Below are 22,389 nucleotides of genomic sequence, written 5' to 3'. Positions count from 1 at the left end.
AAACGTGGTTATGATAGAATCCTTTTTATAAACGAACCTAAAATATATGGCAGCGCTGTCTGGAAGCCAGTGTGGCGCTGATCCCTGACATTGATTTGATTGTTTTGCAAACAGACAGTGCAGTCAGTGGTGTTAACGCCTACAGCTATGTCTGAGATCAGTGATGTGTAATGCACTCGAAAATAGACAAGCTGTGTAAATTAGTGCAGTCAATGAATCAGGCGTTAGTGCTCACTGCAGTTTAAGCCCCCACGTGCTATGCTGATTACTCAATAAACTATATTTTATTATCATTATTGTGAGAAAAATGCTGAAGACAGTTCAGGTCTCTGTGGTGCAATCAGCTTGGTCAATTTCTTTACAGAGGCAACAAATTGTGTCTGAGGGAGGGGATGTCGGAATCGGGAGTCACAATCGTGCTGCTTTAACAGCAGTGTCTACTGTCTGGTCAAAGTGTAAGGACTAGTGTCGGATAAATACAGAGAGCCTGGTTCAAAGAAACCTGAAAACAAGGGTCTGGTTCCACTGGGAAACACTGGGCACAAGGCAGGAATTCCCTAGACAGGGCATCCCTCAATCAGCCCCTTCATCAGACATAGCCAGTTATGTTTGTGTAGACGCTCAGCCGACTGATAACACCACTATTCAAACCTGGATGTCAGCGGTGTTGGAATAGTGTAATAGTCCACTGCGCTTCTCTCAAAAGCACAACTGATTATATATGTGGGAATTTATTTGAGGCTCAAACTGATCCATGTTGTTCCTTCATTGTTGTTTTCTATTAGTCAGATTAAGGCGACTATATTAGCATTATTTTTTGTTAATGTATGCACCAGCTTGGCTACTACTAGGTATGGTTGGTAATGCCCTCTGATTGGTTGGTAGTACTGTATGTATTCAGCATTCTGTCCTGTCATCCAAATCAGGATGAATAATTACTCAAAATAAATGAATGAATGAATGAATACATAAATACATGAGTATATTTAGAAGACACCTAAGGAAATGTCATTCAGTATAGAAGAATGTTGGATCTGATCTGATCTAGTTCCTTGCATTGGGTGGCTATATATTTTTTAATATTGGTCTGTGTTGTTTTATTTATCTGATTCCTGCCAGTCCTACTCATATAAGTATGTTGTTGTCATCCCACAGTGATATATTGGCCATAGGGAAAAAGAAACCTCTGTCTGTATTCATTCATACAAGCAGCACTCGTATTTAACAATTACATTTTCAGCTATTCACACTCATGCTGGCTGTACAGCACGTTTTTACAGTAGGCACACAGTGAGGTAGCTTATTGCCTTATTGCTGTAGACAACCTTCCAGCCCGAGTCTCTTTTGTCCTGAAGCATGTGTACAGCCTGTACAGCCATGTGCCACTCCTCATATTAGTCTCATGCTGCCCTTGAGCTACAGAGGCAGAGGCAGCAGTGAGTGGGAGGAATGTGCTACACCGTGTGAATGGGTGTGAGGACAGTGTGCACATATTGCTCTGGAAAGGTCTAATGTTTATTCTCCTTACTTCTCGTTTCTTTTCTATTAATCTCTACTGTTGCATCGGTAGCTCTCTCACACATGCAGTTATGAAAATCATTTTTGATTTTTAAAATCCTTTAGAAGCATTTGGACTCCATTTAGTGTTTATAGAATGTGGTCTGATTTTTATCCCAGTCATAAGAACAGGTAAACATGTTCTGCCAAAATGTTCGGTCATTCTAGGACTTATCTAGGATCTTAAGGTTATGCTACATCATGCTATTTGGCTTCTTTCATTACATTAAAGTGATAAAAATTAACATATATAGCAATCAGTAAGATTCCTGTACAGTTGTAACTGTCATACTGCTGTATAATAGTAATTGCATTACATAGTCAATTTTTATTTACTCTATTTACTGTACTTACACTGTGCTGGAGCTGCTCTAACACTCAAATTACCTCAATGGGGATCAATAAAGGAATCTTATCTTAAAAGGAATAAACCATTGACTTTTTACTGTATAATACTTTATACAATTTGGAATTCATTTATGGCAACTTGTTTAGGTCCTGAGACAGCGAAGCAACACCCAAATCATAATGCTCCCTCCACTATGCTTCACAGCAGGGATAATGTTTTGTATGTGTACAGTTCCCTTTTCCTCTTGTACACTTTGCCAGCAATGTTAATTTTTTTTTTTAGCAAACTTACATTTTTAATTCTTTTTAATTCTCATAATTAGTGTCCTGATCTGATTTCTTTCATTTCATCTGAACTATTTCTAATATCAGAACACTGAGTATATGAAACTGACATCCTTAATGTAACCAAACTGACTCTCTGCCAAACACAGTGTTGCTATGTTTGAGATACTTTGGTATCTGTGGGTGACACCCAATTTGAAGCAGAAAATATGACAGATTTTTTTACTCTGAAACAGGTCATTCCTACAATTTGTTAACTGGATCACAGAGGTTCATTTACATTGTTCTTGTACATGCTGGTGTATGAATAAGTAATTACCATGTTATATTTAGTCATGGTAATAGTTCATACAGAATGTGTTTGTATATTTGTATGACTTGGAGAGACCTTAGATTAGACCTTATTTCATAAAAGATAAAGCAGAAATTAACAATTTAAAGAATTCGTCCTGCGCCTGTGTACAGAACAAGCTCTGTGTATTTTTATTCCTCTGACCTGGTGAATTTTCTTTATTTCTTTACTTGTAATCTATAATTTCTATGTTTTCCCCACTCATTCATTTAAACGACATTTATTGTGTGTTTTTCTATAAAAACATATACAGTATACAGTATATACAGTCTCCCAGTCTACAGTAGAGTACATATGAATCATGATATTTCTGTAACCCTCCACAACTGTGGCATGCTGTAATTTCCCCTGGCTTTCATACTGAGGCGGTTTGGTTAAGGGACGTTCAGGTCTGCTCTGCTCTGCCTGTGTTTGTGTTTTACAGGTCATGCTTCTATGCTTGATATTTTCCCCAATGTTTCAGGCATTGCAAAATGCATGAAATAGCAGTTAGCATGATGAAAGAAATTGCACACACACACACACACACACACACACAAACTAAATATCCTGAGAGGGCTTTTACACAGCCGAGCTGTTTTTTTGTTTCCCGCCGGCGACATCAGCCGCGTTTATTTCATGATAACAGATCTCTCTGCTCACACTTATATCTTAATTGCCCCTTAATATCAACCTCCTGCAGCTCTGACTGAGCATTTTTAATCCTCATCGAGTGCTTGAGCTTTTAAACATGACTCAGCTGTTCCACAGGAAGTGACCGAAGCACCACAACCGTGAGTGGCTCTGTCTCAAACGTAGGCTTTTTATTAACTTGCCGTTAATGATTGTAATGGAATGAAGAAATATATCAGTAATGGTTTTCTCATGAAGATATATGTACATTATTCAACTTGCCAGAATTCGCTGACGAAGGTGAGGCTGTTTAAAAGGTCCTTGTTTTTTATTGGAATACTTTATCCTAAAGATTTTTTAGTGCTTAACTCATTTTGGATGGCCGATTCTGATTATATAAACTGGTATTAAGGACGCATTTAAAACTTTGGTTGTCCAGTCTTTCCTTTTTTAATTGCCATTTAAATTGTTAATTAATTCATTTATCTATTGTCTACTTTGCCACTGCTTTATCCTGGTCGGTGTCACGGTAGGTCCGATTAATTGCACGAAAGGCAGAAAACACCCCGGACACCCACCCGAGATCACCCACCCCCACTCACCTGAGACTACTTTTCAGCAATGTAAATAATTTTAGCTTATTTTATTCATGCTACCTCTCTGAGGGCCTAAAGGGCCACAGTACATCATATATAATGATTAACACAGTGGAACTTGAAAAGTTGGGTAGAAAAAATCCCACGTATTTACATATAATTTATGTATTTATGTATGTATTTATTATGTATGTCTTCGCTGAATGAAAGTCACCAGTTTGTTGTTCAGCAGTTTCTCAAAGTTTATCTAAAGAAATCCTAGATATTATTTGTATTTAATAAAAGTTCAACATTTGAACAGGTTATAATTTTGATTTTCCACTTTTTGTCCTATATACCTACATGTTTGTTCCTCCTCGGCCACTTTTGCCCCTCTCTGTCTCCCCTTGTTTTACAATAGAAAAATGCACTGGCCTTCTCAGATGTTAATAATTCAGTCAGTGGACAGAGCAATCCCAGAGGAGCTTGCCCTTTGTGTTAGGAACCCATATATCACCAGTGCTCTGACAGACAGAAATATGCCACTTATTTTTATAGCAGTCTAATAGTGGAAAGCACAGAGAAGGAGACGGGAGCAAAGGACGGGACACGTAGCGTCACCTGCACCACTACACCCTTTCTCACTTTTTTATCTGACGGTGCTGTAATTGCACCAGGCCGTGCAGAGATCAGAAGCTTTGAGTATTAATATCTCAGTACTAAGCTCTTCTCCTCAGGCTTTAGATCAGCTAGGCTTAGCCCTGGAGTCGCTTTGTCAGGCAGCCATATCGAGTGGCTTCTCTAAGCATGCTGAATCAGAATAACAAATAGGGGTGCTGGTTAAATTGCCATGAGCTCCTGGTCTACTGCTTGCCAGGGAACAGAAGGGTACCGGTCAGTGTTGAGTACATTCCTGGGACATTTTGTAGCTCTCTGGTACAAATGATTCGAGTGTTAGTAATGTTTTAAATCTATGTGGTAGATGTGCAGGATGAACAGATTGCACTATGACAAAATACACATTAGCTATTTGGACTGAATTACCACTGGATGTAGATTTGCCTATAAGTGAATTGTTTTGTCTACATTTTTACCAAATGTGAAATACGTTTGAATGTTTGTGTGTGTTTGATTCCCTGTAAAGGACTAGTTTACCATCTAGTTTAGCATCTCCAAAACTGCAGCTCATGTGGGGTGTTTCCGGTCTGCATTTTACATTTTCAGCATTTAGTAGATGCTTTTATCCAAAGCGACTTACACAATGAGCAATTGAGGGTTAAGGGCCTTGCTCAGGGACCCAACAGTGGCAACTTGGTGGTGGCGGGGCTTGAACCGGCAACCTTCTGTTTACTAGTCTAGTACCTTAACCACTGAGCTATCACTGGTCTGCAGTGGTCAGTATCTATCAAACGTGGTCCAAGGAAGGAACAGTGGTAAACCGGCGACAGGGTCATATGCGGCCAAGGCTCGATGATGCACGTGGGGAGCGAAGGCTGGCCCATGTGGTCCGATCCAACAGACGAACTACTGTAGCTCAAACTGCTGAAGAACTTATTGCTGGTTCTGATAGAAAGGTGTCAGAATACACAAACCAACACAATATTAGGAAAGTGGTCATAATGTTATGCCTGATCAGTGTATATATACATGGTTTTAAGTGTTTGTGTGTTTTGCGACCCAAAATTGTGTTTAAAACAGCATCTGAAGTCACTGTCTGCAGGCCAGCCTTTTTATACTCTGTACTCTAAAAATGATGTCATACTTAGCAGGAATCAATAGAGGTACAGGCACGCTCACATCGCTCTCTTCTTGCTCTTTCTTAGTATATCACCCACACATAGACACCAGGCTGGCGAGAGCACTTTGGGAGTAATCTATAGTCTGAGCCACCGTGTTATCAGGTGCATAGAGGAGCTCGATGGCTAAATTTGGAGGAAAACTGCCCTCTTTTACCCTCCCATCCTCTCCCCTCAGGCTGCCTGTGTGAGCCTTTGACCTTGGCCAGCGGGCTGAAGGAGAGTGAGTAATTCTAACCTTAAAAACCTGCTGATAAAAGCTAGTTTTGTGGAACTCAATTCCGCTTAATGCCTTTGGCACAGAACCAAGTGGCCAGGCATTATAATCAACAGATTATTTGTCTCTGCTGGGTGACATGGCGCATACAGGCCCGTTACTAGAGCACCACGCCCACCTACACACCCACCACAAACTTGCAGTATCATCATAGGCAAGGTATGAGCATAGAAAAGCACCAGTGCTCCCTCTGAGTGCCAGATTTCTGTTACTGTGAGTGTGATGTATGGCTATGTTTACTGGTCCACTTCAAGTAATTAATTCACGTCTTCAGGGCCTGTTTTTGATTGTTTCATTGTGTGGGGGATTTTTATTTTTTTGCATAAGAAAAATTACCATTTCATAGCGCTTCATTTGTTTCTGTTTTGTTTAGATGGTTTTGTGCGTTTGATAGATTTGATTGAAGTTTGTTTACCCTCCACTCATTTCCATACCTCATTTCCTGGGCTAAACATGCTTAACTGGGTACTGCAAAAGTTTTGTTGTAACAGTCCTGATTTTCAAACCCAAACTTACTTCTCCTCACCATAACCCCAATCATCCAAACTTTAGGACCATAATATCCTCAAGATCCCATTTATGACATGGTTTTGTATTTGTATGTTTGTATAGTCCTGTGTTTGGGTTTTCTCCAGGTACTTTGATCTTTTTTCAACCAAAACACATGCCAGGATGTTAAATGGCTGTGTAAAATTGTATTTTGCTGTGGGTGTATGGTAGATGCACTGTAATAAATTGGGATCATGTTAAAGTTGTATTTTGGCCTTGTGCCCTGTATGTCCAACGTAGGTTTCAGACCCACAATGTACATGATTATAATAAAGCAGGTACTAAAATGAATAAATTAATTTCAGCAGTAACCTGGTATGCATTTGTAAAATGTGTGCTTAGGTGTGTTGCTGCCATGATAATTTAAATCAGCTTTATTTATTTCTTGTGTGTGCACTGGCAGGTCAACATGGCTAGCCAGCTATTGCCTCAACATTGGATGCATATATTATACACCTGTTAGCAATGCTAATGGCTGTAACACTTGAACACAGTAACTAAGAGGGGTGACCACATACTATTGGCCACATAGTGTAAATAATGTACATTCTCAAAATGGTGTTGTAAGTCATGCAACACCACTTTTAATGCTCTGCTTGAAATCAGAAAACAGACTTTTGGTCTTGCATTTGCAGTACTGCTTTACCAAGACACTACAAACTCTACAAAGGTTAAACTTGGTTGAAGTGGGAATGCCACTGTTCTTTTCTTTGCTAGCATAAAGTAGTTAAAACATTAAGAATGTAAAAAATCAACCAACTGAATTAGCAGTAAACCAATGTAAAACCAGTAAACTACACTAAACTACACTTGCACATTAATAATGCATGGATATTTCATGTTGTTTTGCTCTATAGAACTGCTTTATGAAGTTTGTAACCCTGGTCAAACTCCGGAATAATTAAAATAACATATAAAATAAAGGTTATTATCTGCAAAATGTGTCATTACTGAAGAGAAGGATCATGGATTCTCATTCGGAAACCTCTGTTCCTTTCACAGTCTATAGCATTGCTAGAGCGGGTCGATAGTAAAGAGCACCAACAAGCTAAAGCTAACAGAGTGAGTCCAGGCAGACCTGGAGAGTGTACGGGAGTTATAGATCGGCTCACCCAGCGAGGGAGCGCCGGCTTTGAGCACCGGCTGGCTGTGAGGCTGGCACTATATTAGTCAGGCTTCGCCTGGGGCCGAATGAGCAACCCCTCAGGCAGGTCTGCATATCGATGCTTCACTGATACTAGAACTGCAGTTCTGAGTCCACTGTTAATGAAGCCGTGACATCAAAGCAGCATGCTAACAAAGTCAGGAAACGTTACTGCCCAGATGAGATTACAGCCAGGATATGAGCAGTTAATGACAGGGGCTTCGTTCACACACAGGTAAGAGTTCACCATGCTGGAGGAACATGAGGAAGACATGAAAAATGTGCTCATCTAACTGATTGGTAATAGATTTGTCTTGATTATCTACAAGTTCTCGACTCACTTTATCAGTCGCTGAGGTGATTCATCAATTTGCCACAGAGGATTTTTCAAATTGTGTGATGGAGTGTTCCCTAAAGGATTCATTGTCTAATGCATTATTCCAGGTACCAAGGTTAACGTGAGTCTGTGTAGCTAAAGAAGAGATTCATCACAGTGTGACATTTCTTCCTACCACAGTTTTATTTTTTTACTTTATTCATTTAAATAAATGAAAATTTAGTAAGATTTGGTGGCTCTGTCACTTTCCTTCTATTTGTTTATTCTGGGATTCAAGCTAATAGCAACTCAATAGCATTAAAATATTAAACACGTTCCTGATTTTCATGTAACCAGAAACAGACTAATGTTAGCATTAATGTGAAACAGTAACATTTATATATATATATACAGTGTATCACAAAAGTGAGTACACCACTCACATTTCTGCAGATATTTAAGTATATCTTTTCATGGGACAACACTGACAAAATGACACTTTGACACAATGAAAAGTAGTCTGTGTGCAGCTTATATAACAGTGTAAATTTATTCTTCCCTCAAAATAACTCAATATACAGCCATTAATGTCTAAACCACCGGCAACAAAAGTGAGTACACCCCTTAGTGAAAGTTCCTGAAGTGTCAATATTTTGTGTGGCCACCATTATTTCCCAGAACTGCCTTAACTCTCCTGGGCATGGAGTTTACCAGAGCTTCACAGGTTGCCACTGGAATGCTTTTCCACTCCTCCATGACGACATCACGGAGCTGGCGGATATTCGAGACTTTGCGCTCCTCCACCTTCCGCTTGAGGATGCCCCAAAGATGTTCTATTGGGTTTAGGTCTGGAGACATGCTTGGCCAGTCCATCACCTTTACCCTCAGCCTCTTCAATAAAGCAGTGGTCGTCTTAGAGGTGTGTTTGGGGTCATTATCATGCTGGAACACTGCCCTGCGACCTAGTTTCCGGAGGGAGGGGATCATGCTCTGCTTCAGTATTTCACAGTACATATTGGAGTTCATGTGTCCCTCAATGAAATGTAACTCCCCAACACCTGCTGCACTCATGCAGCCCCAGACCATGGCATTCCCACCACCATGCTTGACTGTAGGCATGACACACTTATCTTTGTACTCCTCACCTGATTGCCGCCACACATGCTTGAGACCATCCGAACCAAACAAATTAATCTTGGTCTCATCAGACCATAGGACATGGTTCCAGTAATCCATGTCCTTTGTTGACATGTCTTCAGCAAACTGTTTGCGGGCTTTCTTGTGTAGAGACTTCAGAAGAGGCTTCCTTCTGGGGTGACAGCCATGCAGACCAATTTGATGTAGTGTGCGGCGTATGGTCTGAGCACTGACAGGCTGACCCCCCACCTTTTCAATCTCTGCAGCAATGCTGACAGCACTCCTGCGCCTATCTTTCAAAGACAGCAGTTGGATGTGACGCTGAGCACGTGCGCTCAGCTTCTTTGGACGACCAACTGAGTCTGTTCTGAGTGCACCCTGCTCTTTTAAAACGCTGGATGATCTTGGCCACTGTGCTGCAGCTCAGTTTCAGGGTGTTGGCAATCTTCTTGTAGCCTTGGCCATCTTCATGTAGCGCAACAATTCGTCTTTTAAGATCCTCAGAGAGTTCTTTGCCATGAGGTGCCATGTTGGAACTTTCAGTGACCAGTATGAGAGAGTGTGAGAGCTGTACTACTAAATTGAACACACCTGCTCCCTATGCACACCTGAGACCTAGTAACACTAACGAGTCACATGACATTTTGGAGGGAAAATGACAAGCAGTGCTCAATTTGGACATTTAGGGGTGTAGTCTCTTAGGGGTGTACTCACTTTTGTTGCCGGTGGTTTAGACATTAATGGCTGTATATTGAGTTATTTTGAGGGAAGAATAAATTTACACTGTTATATAAGCTGCACACAGACTACTTTTCATTGTGTCAAAGTGTCATTTTGTCAGTGTTGTCCCATGAAAAGATATACTTAAATATCTGCAGAAATGTGAGGGGTGTACTCACTTTTGTGATACACTGTATATATACAGTATATACAGTATATATAGTAGATCAGAGCTAGTTCAGCTCATTTATAATGTAATTTTAAACAGTCAGTATCTATTAATAGAATGGCTTTATTTGTCATACATACATCAATCAGGCATAAAATTATGACCACCTTCCTAATATTGTGTTGGTCCCCTTTTGCTGCCAAACCTGCAACTGTGATGCACTGTGTATTCTGACACCTTTCTATCAGAACCAGCATTAACCTCTTCAGCAGTTTGAGCTACAGTAGCTCGTCTGTTGGATCGGACCACACAGGCCAGCCTTCGCTCCCCACGTGCATCAGTGAGCCTTGGCCGCCCATGACTCTGTCGCCAGTTTACCACTGTTCCTTCCTTGGACCACGTTTGATAGATACTGACCACTGCAGCCCGGGAACACCCCACAAGAGCTGCAGTTTTGGAGATGCTCTGACCCAGTCGTCTAGCCATCACAATTTGGCCCTTGTCAAACTCGCTCAGATCCTCACGCTCGCCCATTTTTCCTGCTTCTAACATCAACTCTGAGGATAAAACGTTCACCTGCTGCCTAATATATCCCACCCACTAACAGGTGCCGTGATGAAGAGATAAACAGTGTTATTCACTTCCCCTGTCAGTGGTCATAATGTTATGCCTAGTTAGTGTACATATGCCGGTGTACAGTACTAGAGAATTCTTTCTTCACATATCCTAGCTTGTTTGGAAGCTGGGGTCAGAGCATGGGAGCCATTGTACAGCACCTCTGGAGCCAACAGGGTTAAGGGCCTTGCTCAAGGGCCAAACAGTGGCTGCAAGGCAGAGCTGGGATTCAAACTCTCAACCTTTCAATTGATAGTCCAAAAAAGCCCCAAACAGTCCTTACAGCTAACCCTACTCGTCATGATGCAAACATCTCAGCTTAGGTTAAGCCACTCTCAACAGCAATAACACCTAGGGGCAATTTAAGGGGGGGAAAAAACAATTTACCCACTGGTATTTTGGGGAGATTGGAAGAAATTTGCATACCTAAAAGAACTTGGTTCTCTAAAGCTTTACACCCTTGATACCCTTGACTACTTGCAGCATTACTGTGCCATCTAACCTGTAATAGTCCTGTTACTTTGTCATACCTAATGCTCTTCCAAACACACATATCCAACCTCCTAACACAAGTCAGCTCTGACAGTGAGACAGCATTGTTGGGGCACAAAACGACAAATTGGCAACATAAATAATGTGCGAGCATCTGATTAAGAGTGCCTTCACACATCATTATGAACTAATGAGAGAATGTCCCATCCCGGGCAGGTTGGTCGCCTTGCTGTCACTGCCTGTCTGCTCTGATGGATGGCACGACGGGATGCGTCCCGTTGAGATGTCTGCGATTGGCAGTCTCCGTCAGCTGGTGTCAAGCCTGAACCGTGTGACTTTTCTGTGGCCATTTATAGCCCTTGCTTCTCTACTGAACCCTGAAACTATGGGCAGTGAGTCATGCCAGCCTGTTGCATGCTTGAGTTGTGTCTCCTGTGCTGGGCCATCTTAGCCACTGTCTCCTCTGTCCCCTGTGATAGCAGTAGGACATGACTCTTTATGGGACTGTAGTTTCTATTCTCCTGTTGCGTGAAACCCCGTGATGGGACGGCGAGTGCAGACTGAGTAATGGAGAGAAGGCCCGCGTTATAGTGTGAATATAATTACACTTTAATTGCTCGCCATTTGATGTGCTGTCATTTGTCACAGCCCACAGACAGCAAATAATGGCTTCTGTCTCTGTCACTTTGTCACATTTCCATGCAGTCATGAGAGAGCATCAGAAACCAGCTGAATGATATGCATATTGAATTACTGATTAGCTTTGCACTGCCTTTGTCTGGTCTCTCATTTGCATGTCCTTTGTGCCAGTACAAAGTTGCGTGCCTGTGGATTTGTACCTGCGTCTGCCCAGGGTTTCCACAGAAATGGAGAGGTGTACATCAGAGCCCAAACTGAAATGGAATGCCGCTTTCCAAGCTTTTAAAAAAGGCAAAATCTGGAAACCCTGTGTACAATGTCTCATGGGTGTCACTAATTAATTTACTGAATTATTTATTTATTTTCAGTGACCGCACCCTTGTCTGAGTCAATGGCAGTTGTAGCCTAGCGGTTAAGGTACTGGACTAGTAATGGAAAGGTTGCTGGTTCAAGCCCCACCACTGCCAGGTTGCCACTGTTGGGCCCTTGAGCAAGGCCCTTAACCCTTAATTGCTTAGACAGCATACTGTCACAGGACTTTGGATAAAAGTGTCAGCTAAATGCCAAAAATGTAAATGAGGTTCTCTCTGGGTTGGTCTATTCCAATGAAAGACGCCAGTCACGGAAGGCAAAGATCAAACCTGAGTCATTGGAGTTACACGCCATACTGTCATATCAGTATTTTTTTATTTTCTCTTTGGATTTTTACATATTTAGCTATAATGTCACATTAATCAGCCTGTTAGCTCAGCAGACTAGCTAGCTATATTTCACATGGATTTAAATCTGTGCTCCCGTATATCCCCTGCCCCTACTTTGAACCCACCAACCAGCTTAAAATCCAGACACAATTTGACTAATACTATATTTAACATGAAACCTTTCCTTGTGGCGCATTGCCTGAGTTTGTATTTGTTGGCAGAGTTTGGACCTGCACAGGACTTGCTGATATTTCTGTATCGGCTCTGACAGGTGCAGCGGAGTGCCTGGACTTTGTGAGAACACTTTGTGTATTTCATAAATTGGGTAAACACAAGCTGCCTGGGGCTAATTTATTCACTCTCCAGTCCTCACAGTGGGCGAAGCGGCATGAATCCATCCACACCTGTCAATCTGAGGAGAAAGGACATCATGCCGTTCCTGAAATGCACCAGACATACTGGGCAAGTGCACCAGGAGTATTTATGCAGACCAGTCTCTGCTGTCTGATAGATGAACTCTTTTGGTAAAAATAAATAATTAAAGAAACCTAATGAATGTGGATGTTTTCATCTTTCATATTACCTGATTACATCCTGCTATAATCTGTGCCTGGTATAAAATGCTGACCAAGTCCAGATGATCCAGATTGCTGGTGTTTCAATAGTATTTTATGTTCCTGAAGATTCACATCAGTGATTGGATGCGTGGCATACACCAAAAAAAGGGTACGGGCCTAAATATTTAACCCCACAGTGAAGTCTACAATAAGATCACACCATCATCTCAACATGCTGTCACTTTCATTTTCATTCTGTTTTGTTCATCTGGTGCCACCACGAAATTCCGGATGCAAACAGCAATACCAGTGCCAGTCCATCACAGGGCTTCAATAACCCCCCCCCCCCCCCCCCCTCCCCATACAAAGCCAATCGTGACTATATGTCTAAAGCTCATTAATTTGTCTCAGTGGTGATAGGCTAGCCACCAACACCTACAGTGACTAAACACGATGAGCCAAATGTGATGTGCAAATAAATGCAGAGCGTGCATGTCATGCACCTTGATTATACATTCAAATAGTTATTATAAATCAAGGACTCCTTACCGGCAGCTGACTGGACATTTGCAGATTGTTTTGATACACTGATGCATATTTGCATCCCTTAAGACAATCAGTAGAGTCTTTAAGTCTGTTCACCATAGCCAGTGTTGGCTTTTTTAGCCATTTTTGCTATAGCTTTGTTTCTGCTGAGACTCTGCATCTTTAACCTCTGTGCCACCAGCAAACAAACTTGTTTGTATAAGGATAAAAAAGAGAGAGTGTGTAAAAGAAAGAGCCAGTGTGTGTGTGTGTGTGTGTGTGTGTGTGTGTGTGTGCCTGCAGACTTAATCTGCACTGGCCGTGTCTTGCTGGCTCTGGCTGACTTGCTGTGCTTGGTATAATTAATCAGGGCTGCTTAATGTTGGCAAATCCCTGATTATTTAAACATTCCTACTGCACTTCCATCGTTTAAAAGTACTCAGTTCCATCGTCTGTTAGGTCTTTATGTGGCGTGGCAGCTACCGATTTAGGAGGGCAAAAGCCATTCCTCTGTCATGCTTATAACCAGTTATCACAATTTTGAGCTGGTATTTCTGCCACATGTCAGGACAGTGGCATTCTGTTATACTTCAGATTCTGATATAAATTTGTTTTAGTGCTTCTATCCATACTCATGTTTTTTCTAATGATCTGTTGAATTGTAAGAAATGTCATGGAGTATTTTAAGTTTGACAAGCGTAGGAAAAGGACCTTCTTTAATTATTATAATCACATGAGTAATATTTGACATTCTATAAAACTCTAAACTTAATAACCCAGAACATCAAGCACTAATGACAAATAAATTACGACTTGGTGAAAAAACAATCTATTGTTGCTTTAATCACATTGGTAACAGAAATTCCCAAAAGCTTTTTTTTTTTTACCCCAGTCAGCAACACCATTTTGGCTGTAGTATTCCAACTTAGGTGATCCCTCCATTAGAAGCCTTTTGTCAAATCTATCATTAGAAGCACTTTATTACTCAATATTATCAAGTTACCCACATGGATCATTATTGTCAGGTGTTAAATGGTCAGGTTTTGGGCAAAACTAATAAGAGCCATATAAACACAGTTAGTGTTGTGTAAAATAGGCTGAAAAAGGACTTTGCATGATCTCTGGATTAGCTGGTTTGTTGCAACAGATAGGTTAACAGGTCTATAAGCAATGGGTCACATCCAAATTTACAAAGACCTGTTGAACTAAGTGCAGTCCAAACTTACTGGTTATTGCCAGGTCCCATATTTTATCTTAGTAGTCCCCCTAGGGGTAGTGTGTAGAGTGGTACTGGACTTGGCTCTACTATAATTATGCAAAATCCACACAAACTGTTTCATCCAGATTTTGTTAAGTTTTTATATAAGTTGTTAAACAAGGTCAGATCTGTGTAAATGGTTTGTTAAGTTGAACTAGTCAATACATTCACCGGACATTAATGACATCAACAAATGTTAGCTGAGCTGTGCAGAGAGAGTTAGTGAAAGTGTTGTCCAAAGTTGGCTGTCCCAAGACGCTGTTTTAAACCTTAAATAATGTTTAATAAGCTGATTTTTTGCATTTAGAGGCTTACATTTTTAAGTTTGGTGTCATCTTGGGTTTCTTGCTTTTAGGAAATATAGAGGAACACCCAGTAATGTCATATTCTTTGCACATGTGCTAGCAGATGCTCATGTCTGGCTAGCGTTGTTATGATTAATAGGCAACAGAGAAGCAGCTTTCACCCTCCCAGTGTGTAATGGTTTCACACTTCTGTTTGGCTAGAAGGGTTAGCATGATGCTTTCAATTGTATGAAGCAACATAAAGGTTCTCCCAACCTCTCTCCTTTTTTGGAACATACCCCTTTTGTCAGTATGTGTGTGTGTGTGCGTGTGTTCGTGTGTGTGTGCGTGTGTACTCGTAAGGGCTCGTATTCAAACAGATTTGTTTTGCTATTCTCCTCAGATAAATAGTTATTCCCAGGGTGCATTGTGCAGGTGCTGCAACCACAGAATTGGAGATTTGATTTATTCCTGAAAGGCCAAAGCTCCCCAGCTTAAGTGCTTCCAAACTGCGTATGAGTTGAAGAGAAAACCACCAATCCTAATAACAAGCCTGAATTATGCACATGTATTCTGTATCAGTCTGCTGCTCCTGCAGCTTCTCCACAGCCCAGAAAAGTGCTCTTGTTTCCAAGGGCACTGGGGTAAATAGCATCTGTTTGTGTGAGTGGCACATTTATAGAGCTGTACTGTGTGCTGGTGAGGGGCTGCATAATCTGCTATTGCATAATCACTTGATGACAGTGTTTAAAATACTAATTCACACTCACTGGGCCGGGGCAGGAGTTAAAACTTAACTGGTTGCAAACAGAAGTGAGAAAATCACCTCTAGTTTCTTTAATTAGACCCAATGACTTCATTTGTCTCTTTTGTGGGCTGTGGTGTGTTTGCCAGACATCTAATAGATTTGCAGGATAGATATCCAGGCCTTTGCTAATGGGGTGAAATTTGGCGACGAGCACTGGCACCATTAGTTTCTCCACCCTACATAATATTTACTCTCCTGAACACTTTATATATCAGGGTATAATGTCAGTTTATTCGAGAACAGTGGCTTTTTGAGCACACAACTCAAAGCACCATACCACTGTAACTACACAAATCAACAATATATACATCCATTAGATACAACCACGCTGGAGAGTCACTATATAGCCAAAAGTAAGTAAATATACCCCACATTGCAACACAACACAGCTTACAACACTAGTGCCCATTGCACAAAGCACCATTCTTAAAGGTTGGTATAGGAACTCCAGTGGGACTTCAGCCCCAGCAACTTTAGGATGAATTGGATCACTGATTGCAAGCACTTCTTATCCAAACAACCCATTAAGCAAACTGGGCAGAAATTTTTCCCACACGAGCTCCAAAATAATATTAAAAGCCTTTACAGACGAGTGCTGTTCATGGCCAGGTGTCCACATACTTTTGTTCTATAAGATCTCAGTAAATAAAATACACATGTGCACATCTTGAAATGGTCTTTCTGTGTTGACTGTAAAGTTTATATAAGTTTCCTAGGTACACAGAATGAGGTGATTTATGGTTGTATAATGTGTAATGTATTTAAATGTATCGTTTATATAGGTGGGTGGACATGAGCAGTGTTCCTGAGGGGGGTGCACTGAATTCCTCACTACACCTCTGCTGAAGATTGTGTGGGATAGGTTGATGGGTCATATTCTGAGCACTGAACTAACGATGTGTTCCTCTTTGTGTTCCACAGTGTCTATATGGCTGTTACGTTCACTCCTCCATCATCCCCACCTTCCACCGCAGGTGCTACTGGCTGCTGCAGGTAAAGGCTTTGCTGTGTTTGCATGTATTTCTGGATGCGTGTGTGTGTGTGCTGGATCTGTGTATCTGTTCTGACTCGTATGTGTCAGAGACAGTTTTCTATTCTGTAACATTTTGCTCAACTTTTTGAACCCTCTGTGAGCTTCCTGCTGTGTATTTTTGCACATCCATCCTACTTCACACACCTGCTGCAGCAGCGTGAATGTTTTTTACGTAACTATCAGGACTGAGCCACATATAGACAGCCGCCCCAGTTCTCTCTAGTCTCATATATAGTCAAGAATAAGATGTCGGGTATACATGCCTATTTTTTAAGCATGGCATCTTTTCTAGAAATTACAGGTTTTATTAAGTGGGTGAGAAGTCTCCTTGAAGGTAGAGGTGATGCTCCAGTTTATGTCCTTCAGTCTGTTCACATGTTATTTGTGTTCTATGTGGGTTCATCTGAATTAATTATAAATGTATGGGCTTTCCTGATCTTAGAGGAATCACATGCCTTTACCTATAGTTAAACACTAACACCTCTGGCATTTGAGAAAATGCCAATCAATTGCCTTTATTGGACATTTTAGGGCAGCACAGTGGGGCCATTTGGATTTAGGGTACCACAAAGCAGAAGGTTTCTGGAGACCTGGGTTTAAACCTCACCTCCAATTTTTGTCCGGGTCCTTTCTGTGCGGAGATTGCATATCTCCCCGTGACTGCGTGGGTTTCCTCCGGGAGCTGCAAAAACATGCAGTCAGGGTAACTGGAGACACGGAATTGCCCTATGTGTGTGTGTGTGTGTCTGTCCTGCGATGGACTGGCGCCCTGTCCAGGGTGTTACTGTGTGCCTTGCGGCCATTGAAAAGCTGGGATAGACTGCAGTTGCTGCAAAGTTGGAAGCATATAATTTCCTAAATATAATTGATATTTTACACATGTTGTTGCAGCTAAAATACATACTGTACATTTAGTAATTAGAAGGGGTGTCCCAATACTATGTAGTGTACCAAGAATGTGGTATTATCTAAGTATCCACATATCATGTAATTGTTCAGCAAGAGCGTAATCAAAATAATCCTGTTGTCTTACAAAAACAGAACACATCAATGTGACATTAAGCTGTTGGTGCCTGGCTTCTTATATGTGTAGTTTACCTGACTGTGTGGAGTGTGGAATGTTTTTTGGGCGTTATCAAGGGGTTCCTCCATGTACTCCACTGTTTCCCACCTTTTGAAACCTGCCTGGAGGTGTGGGTGTAAATAATTGAATGACTGTCTGATGCCCAGCCTTGGATCGGTGCCCTTGTGAGGTTGTGCTCTCACCTTCTGCTGAGTGTTCTTGTGAATCCAGGCTCAGAATCCACAGCGACCCTGGATAAAGTGTAACTGCAGATGAATGTATGAATGAATGAAGGGTTCGTAAGCCTGAATTTGTTCATAACTTAGTTCTATTTAATGTTTTGCATACTCTTCCCATCAGCACTGGGAGGCTCACATTTTATTTCAAATGTAGGTTTAATACTTACTGATAACAGAACGAACATCAAGGCCAGCTTTATATGCCATTGTTCTGCTGGGCCAGTTATCACCGGTACAGTTTTGCATAAACCATGATTAAATTAAAGTGAAATATAATGAGAAAAAGAAAAACGAACAAGGAAGCCAAGTAATCCAGGAATAAATTAAAAAGACATCAGCTTTCACACTGAAATCAAAGCTTCCCGCTTTGTGCAGGCAGTACTGCAGTTTTTCCTTTAATACAGAGTCCACATTCACTGTGCATCCGATACTTAAAGTCCACCAAGCGTGTCCAAGCAAAAAAGTGACCAAAACACATTTTCTAAGATGACGCCTTTGGAAACGAAGTGATGTGATGTGATCAGAACAAATATGTTTATTTATCATAATTATAATGTTACATCAATGGTTTACACTTCTTTTAGGTACCTTCTGTCTTACCAACAATACAGGGACTAACTGGATCCATCTGATGTACCACATGCACCATTGGGATTGTCTGACATGACGGTGGTAGGGTACGAGTGTATCATGTACGACAGCTTAGCTGAAGTTTTTGCTCATTGCTGGGAAGTTATTGCTACGCTAAGCAAAAATACCCACCCTATAGAGCCCTGTGGTCAGAAATCATTCATACCAAAAGGCTAAAACCAGATGTTTTCAGACCTTATAAAGAATAGAAACACTGATGCACTTAATACAGTCATGCCATTGCAAGGCACGCTACCATATCACTACTATTTTAGAAGAAGAAGAAGAACGCCTTTATTTGTCCGAAATACATATAGATGTGTACAGTACAATAATATTCTTTTTCTGCATATTCTAGCATGTTTGGAAGCTGGGGTCAGAGCGCAGGGTCAGCCGTAGTACAGTGCCCATGGAGCAGACAGGGTAAAGAGCCTGGCTCAAGGGCCCAACAGTGGCTGCATAGCAGAGGCTAGATTTGAACCGACAATCTTTCAATTGATAGCCCAAAGCTCTACCCACTAGGCTACCACTGTCCCTAGTGGCACTATTGTGATAAGAATGGTCTACAACATTAATCATATGTGATCAGTGGTGGTCTGTTGATGGTTCATGGCACTATGGGGATGAGGATTGTCCACCACATTAATAGTATGTGAATAGTGGTGGTCCAATAATGATCCATGGCATTATTGTGATGAGGATAGTCCTTGACAGTAATAATATTTAATTAATGGTGGTCTGATGATGGTTAATGATTTTATTGTGATGAGAATGGTCTACAACATTAATACTATCTGATTAATGGTGGTCAGATGATGGTCCATGGCACTATTGTGATAAGAATGGTCTACAGCATTAATAATATCTGATTAGTTGTGAGCTAATGATGGTTCATGGCACTATTGTGATGAAGATGGTCCACAATATTAATAATATCTTTTGTGATAAGGATGGTCCACAACATTAATAATATGTGATAAGTGGTGGTCCGATAATGGTCTATGGCACTATTGTGTTGAGAAAGGTCCACGGCATTAATAATATTTAATTAATGATGGTCTGATAATAGTTGGCTTTATACTGCATATTTAAATATTTCACCTCTACATTTTTCCCCCAGTTGTGTTTTTTTTAGTTTCAGGACTAACACGCTCATTTTAAACTGCTGCTCATGCAGTATAGGATGGTAAAAGACACCTGGAGACAAATTACTGACACCCGAAAATTGGCTCTTTTTGCATTGATGGAAAGAAATGGCATCCATCCCAGTCAGGAAGCAGAGCCAGTAAAGTTCTCTTGGACAGTGGCATTATCTGGGTTTGAACTTACAATTATCTGACAATAGAGCGACGCTTTACTGCCACACAGAAGCCGTTTCGTAATGTTAATAAGGCTTTTCTTTTTATTATTTTTGTGTTTCCCATTTCATCTTTTTTTTTATACCAGCGGCTCATTTTATTCATATCGAGATGTTTTAATGCTCATAAATAGCAGCGAAACATTTAAAATTAGCATCAATTTCATCTGCTCCAGATAAGATCATTAAAAGGATGACTGGCCGGCTGTGTATATGGGTGCGTAGCTGAGCAAATCGGCAGCTTTATTGCACATTCAGAACGAAAAAAATGACATAACTTCAATTTTCGTTCGCTTGAAACAGTTCAAGTGGCAGAAAGATAAGGGCTATCAGACTTGAGAAGATCAGTGTGAGAGCTCGGCCGCCTTTATAACCCGACTAGATGTGCTTTGATGAGAAGCTTGAATGTAATAAGAGCAGGAAGGAGGGGACACGGTAATAAAACAGGAGGCCTGTGAGGAATCTTCCCACTTCTTCTCGCTAGTCCGTTAGATAGCGTCTCATTCCTCACCACGGGTCTCTGCGGCATGTCCACGCTCTCAGCAGAGCCTCATTCTACACAGGCCTGGTGAGGGCTTAGGGGAAGCATTAGCACTATTACCCAGCATGCTCAGCAGCTAACAGGCCCACCACTAATATTCTCACTCAGAGAGAATAGACGGTGTGGATGTGGGGATGACCGTCCAGGGAGGGGAGATATTAAAGGCCTATTATTAGTTTACATCAACAGTCCTCGTTTTATGTTCAACAGGTAGAGTACACCGACTCCCCCACACACACACACACACTCCACAGCTCTGTTAACTGATTCGATCAGTCCACGTCTCCTGTTTTAACACTTATTAAAAGTAATTCGTTGGTTCTCCTTCCTCATCAGATCCCACATTAAAGAACTGAGGTGTAGCGGCGGAGGCCAGAAAGTTACAGATAATTATGATTTTAATTTATCAGGGCCTGAAATCCCAGCTCATTTGTCCTACCGTCTGGCAGAGCCCTGCTCAGGGTCAATAGTCTGCACTGGAACTTTGCTTGTGTGTGTGTGTGTGTGTGTCACACTGTATCAGATAATGAAATGACTCAAGTCCAGAGAGTCTTTTCATTAATCACGCTGTTACAGAAGTTCCCTAACTCTCTCTCTCTCTCTCTCTCTCTCTCTCTCTCTCTCTCTCTCTCTCTCTCTCTCTCTCTTTCATTTACTTATTTATTCTCACTAACTGCTTTATTGTTTATTCTGGTATGTGAGGTAGGCAGAGGGTCTCAGTCCATTCCAGTAAATTACCTACTTACACATTTACCCACTCACCCACACCTATATTCTTCTTCTTTATGTCTTTGGGGCGGCACGGTGGCTCGGTGGGTAGCACTGTCGCCTCACAGCAAGAAGGTCTTGGGTTTGTTTCCCAGGTGGAGTGGTATGGGTCCTTTCTGTGTGGAGTTTGCATGTTCTGTATGGGTTTCCTCCCACAGTCCAAAGACGTGCAAGTGGGGTGAACTGGAGATACTAAATTGTCCATGACAGTGTTTGACTTTAAACTTGAACTGATGGATCATGTGTAACCAGTAACTACCTGTTCTGTCATGAATGTAACCAAAGAGTGTAAAACATGACGTTAAAATCCTAATAAATAAATATAAACAAATCTTCATGTCTTGGCATGTAGGCAAAAACTGTATACATAGAAAACCCATAGGAATCATGTCCAACACAGACAGACAGTGAAAGGAGGGGAGGATCAAACCTGTGCTAGAAATTGGTGACTTGGTGGCTCGGTGGGTAGCACTGTTGTCTCACAGCAAGAAGGTCCTGGGTTTGATTCCCAGGTGGAGCAATCTGGGACCTTTCTGTGTGGAGTTTGCATGTTCTCCCTGTGTCTGGGTTTCCTCCGGGAGCTCCGGTTTCTTCCCACAGTCCAAAGACATGCAAGTGAGGTGAATTAAAGAGATAAAATTGTCCAGGACTGTGTCTGACACCTGTCCTGTCATGAATGTAACCAAAGTGTAAAACATGACATTAAAATCCTAATAAATAATAAACATTCTTTCTAGAACACACTTCTAGAATTAGATGCTTGAAATAAGTACAATTATCTGCCAGTAATATTATATCATATTTTTAGTCTTAGTTTTAGTACAGATTATGTGATGTTACTGCATCGTTGTAGTTAAAGTCACATATATAAAGTCATGTTTTTAAGTTCCCTTTAATTAGGTTTTGCATAAACAGCTTAGTTTCCTTCCTCAGTAAAGAGAATTGTGTTAGGAGTCTCGTCTATGCTAATTGCTTATAGATACCATAAAAACAGAAGTATTTCTTTAAGCTCATTAGCACATACATGCATGCTAATCCAGAG

General features: G+C 41.1%; 1 protein-coding gene across 8 annotated transcripts in view; it reads left to right on the top strand.

Moving 5' to 3' along the window:
- Positions 1-22,389, top strand: part of camta1a (calmodulin binding transcription activator 1a) — a 463,893-nt gene that overhangs the window by 352,604 nt on the left and 88,900 nt on the right. For all 8 annotated transcript variants that reach the window (XM_063015717.1, XM_063015715.1, XM_063015713.1 and 5 more), the window contains one exon: positions 16,638-16,709. In XM_063015717.1, the coding sequence (XP_062871787.1) occupies positions 16,638-16,709 (72 nt within the window). The remainder of the gene's footprint in view (positions 1-16,637; positions 16,710-22,389) is intronic.

This window comes from Trichomycterus rosablanca, chromosome 19, assembly GCF_030014385.1.
Source record: "Trichomycterus rosablanca isolate fTriRos1 chromosome 19, fTriRos1.hap1, whole genome shotgun sequence".
NCBI lineage: Eukaryota > Metazoa > Chordata > Actinopteri > Siluriformes > Trichomycteridae > Trichomycterus > Trichomycterus rosablanca.
Note: the sequence above shows the minus strand (reverse complement) of the source record. Positions and strands in the feature narration are given on the sequence as shown.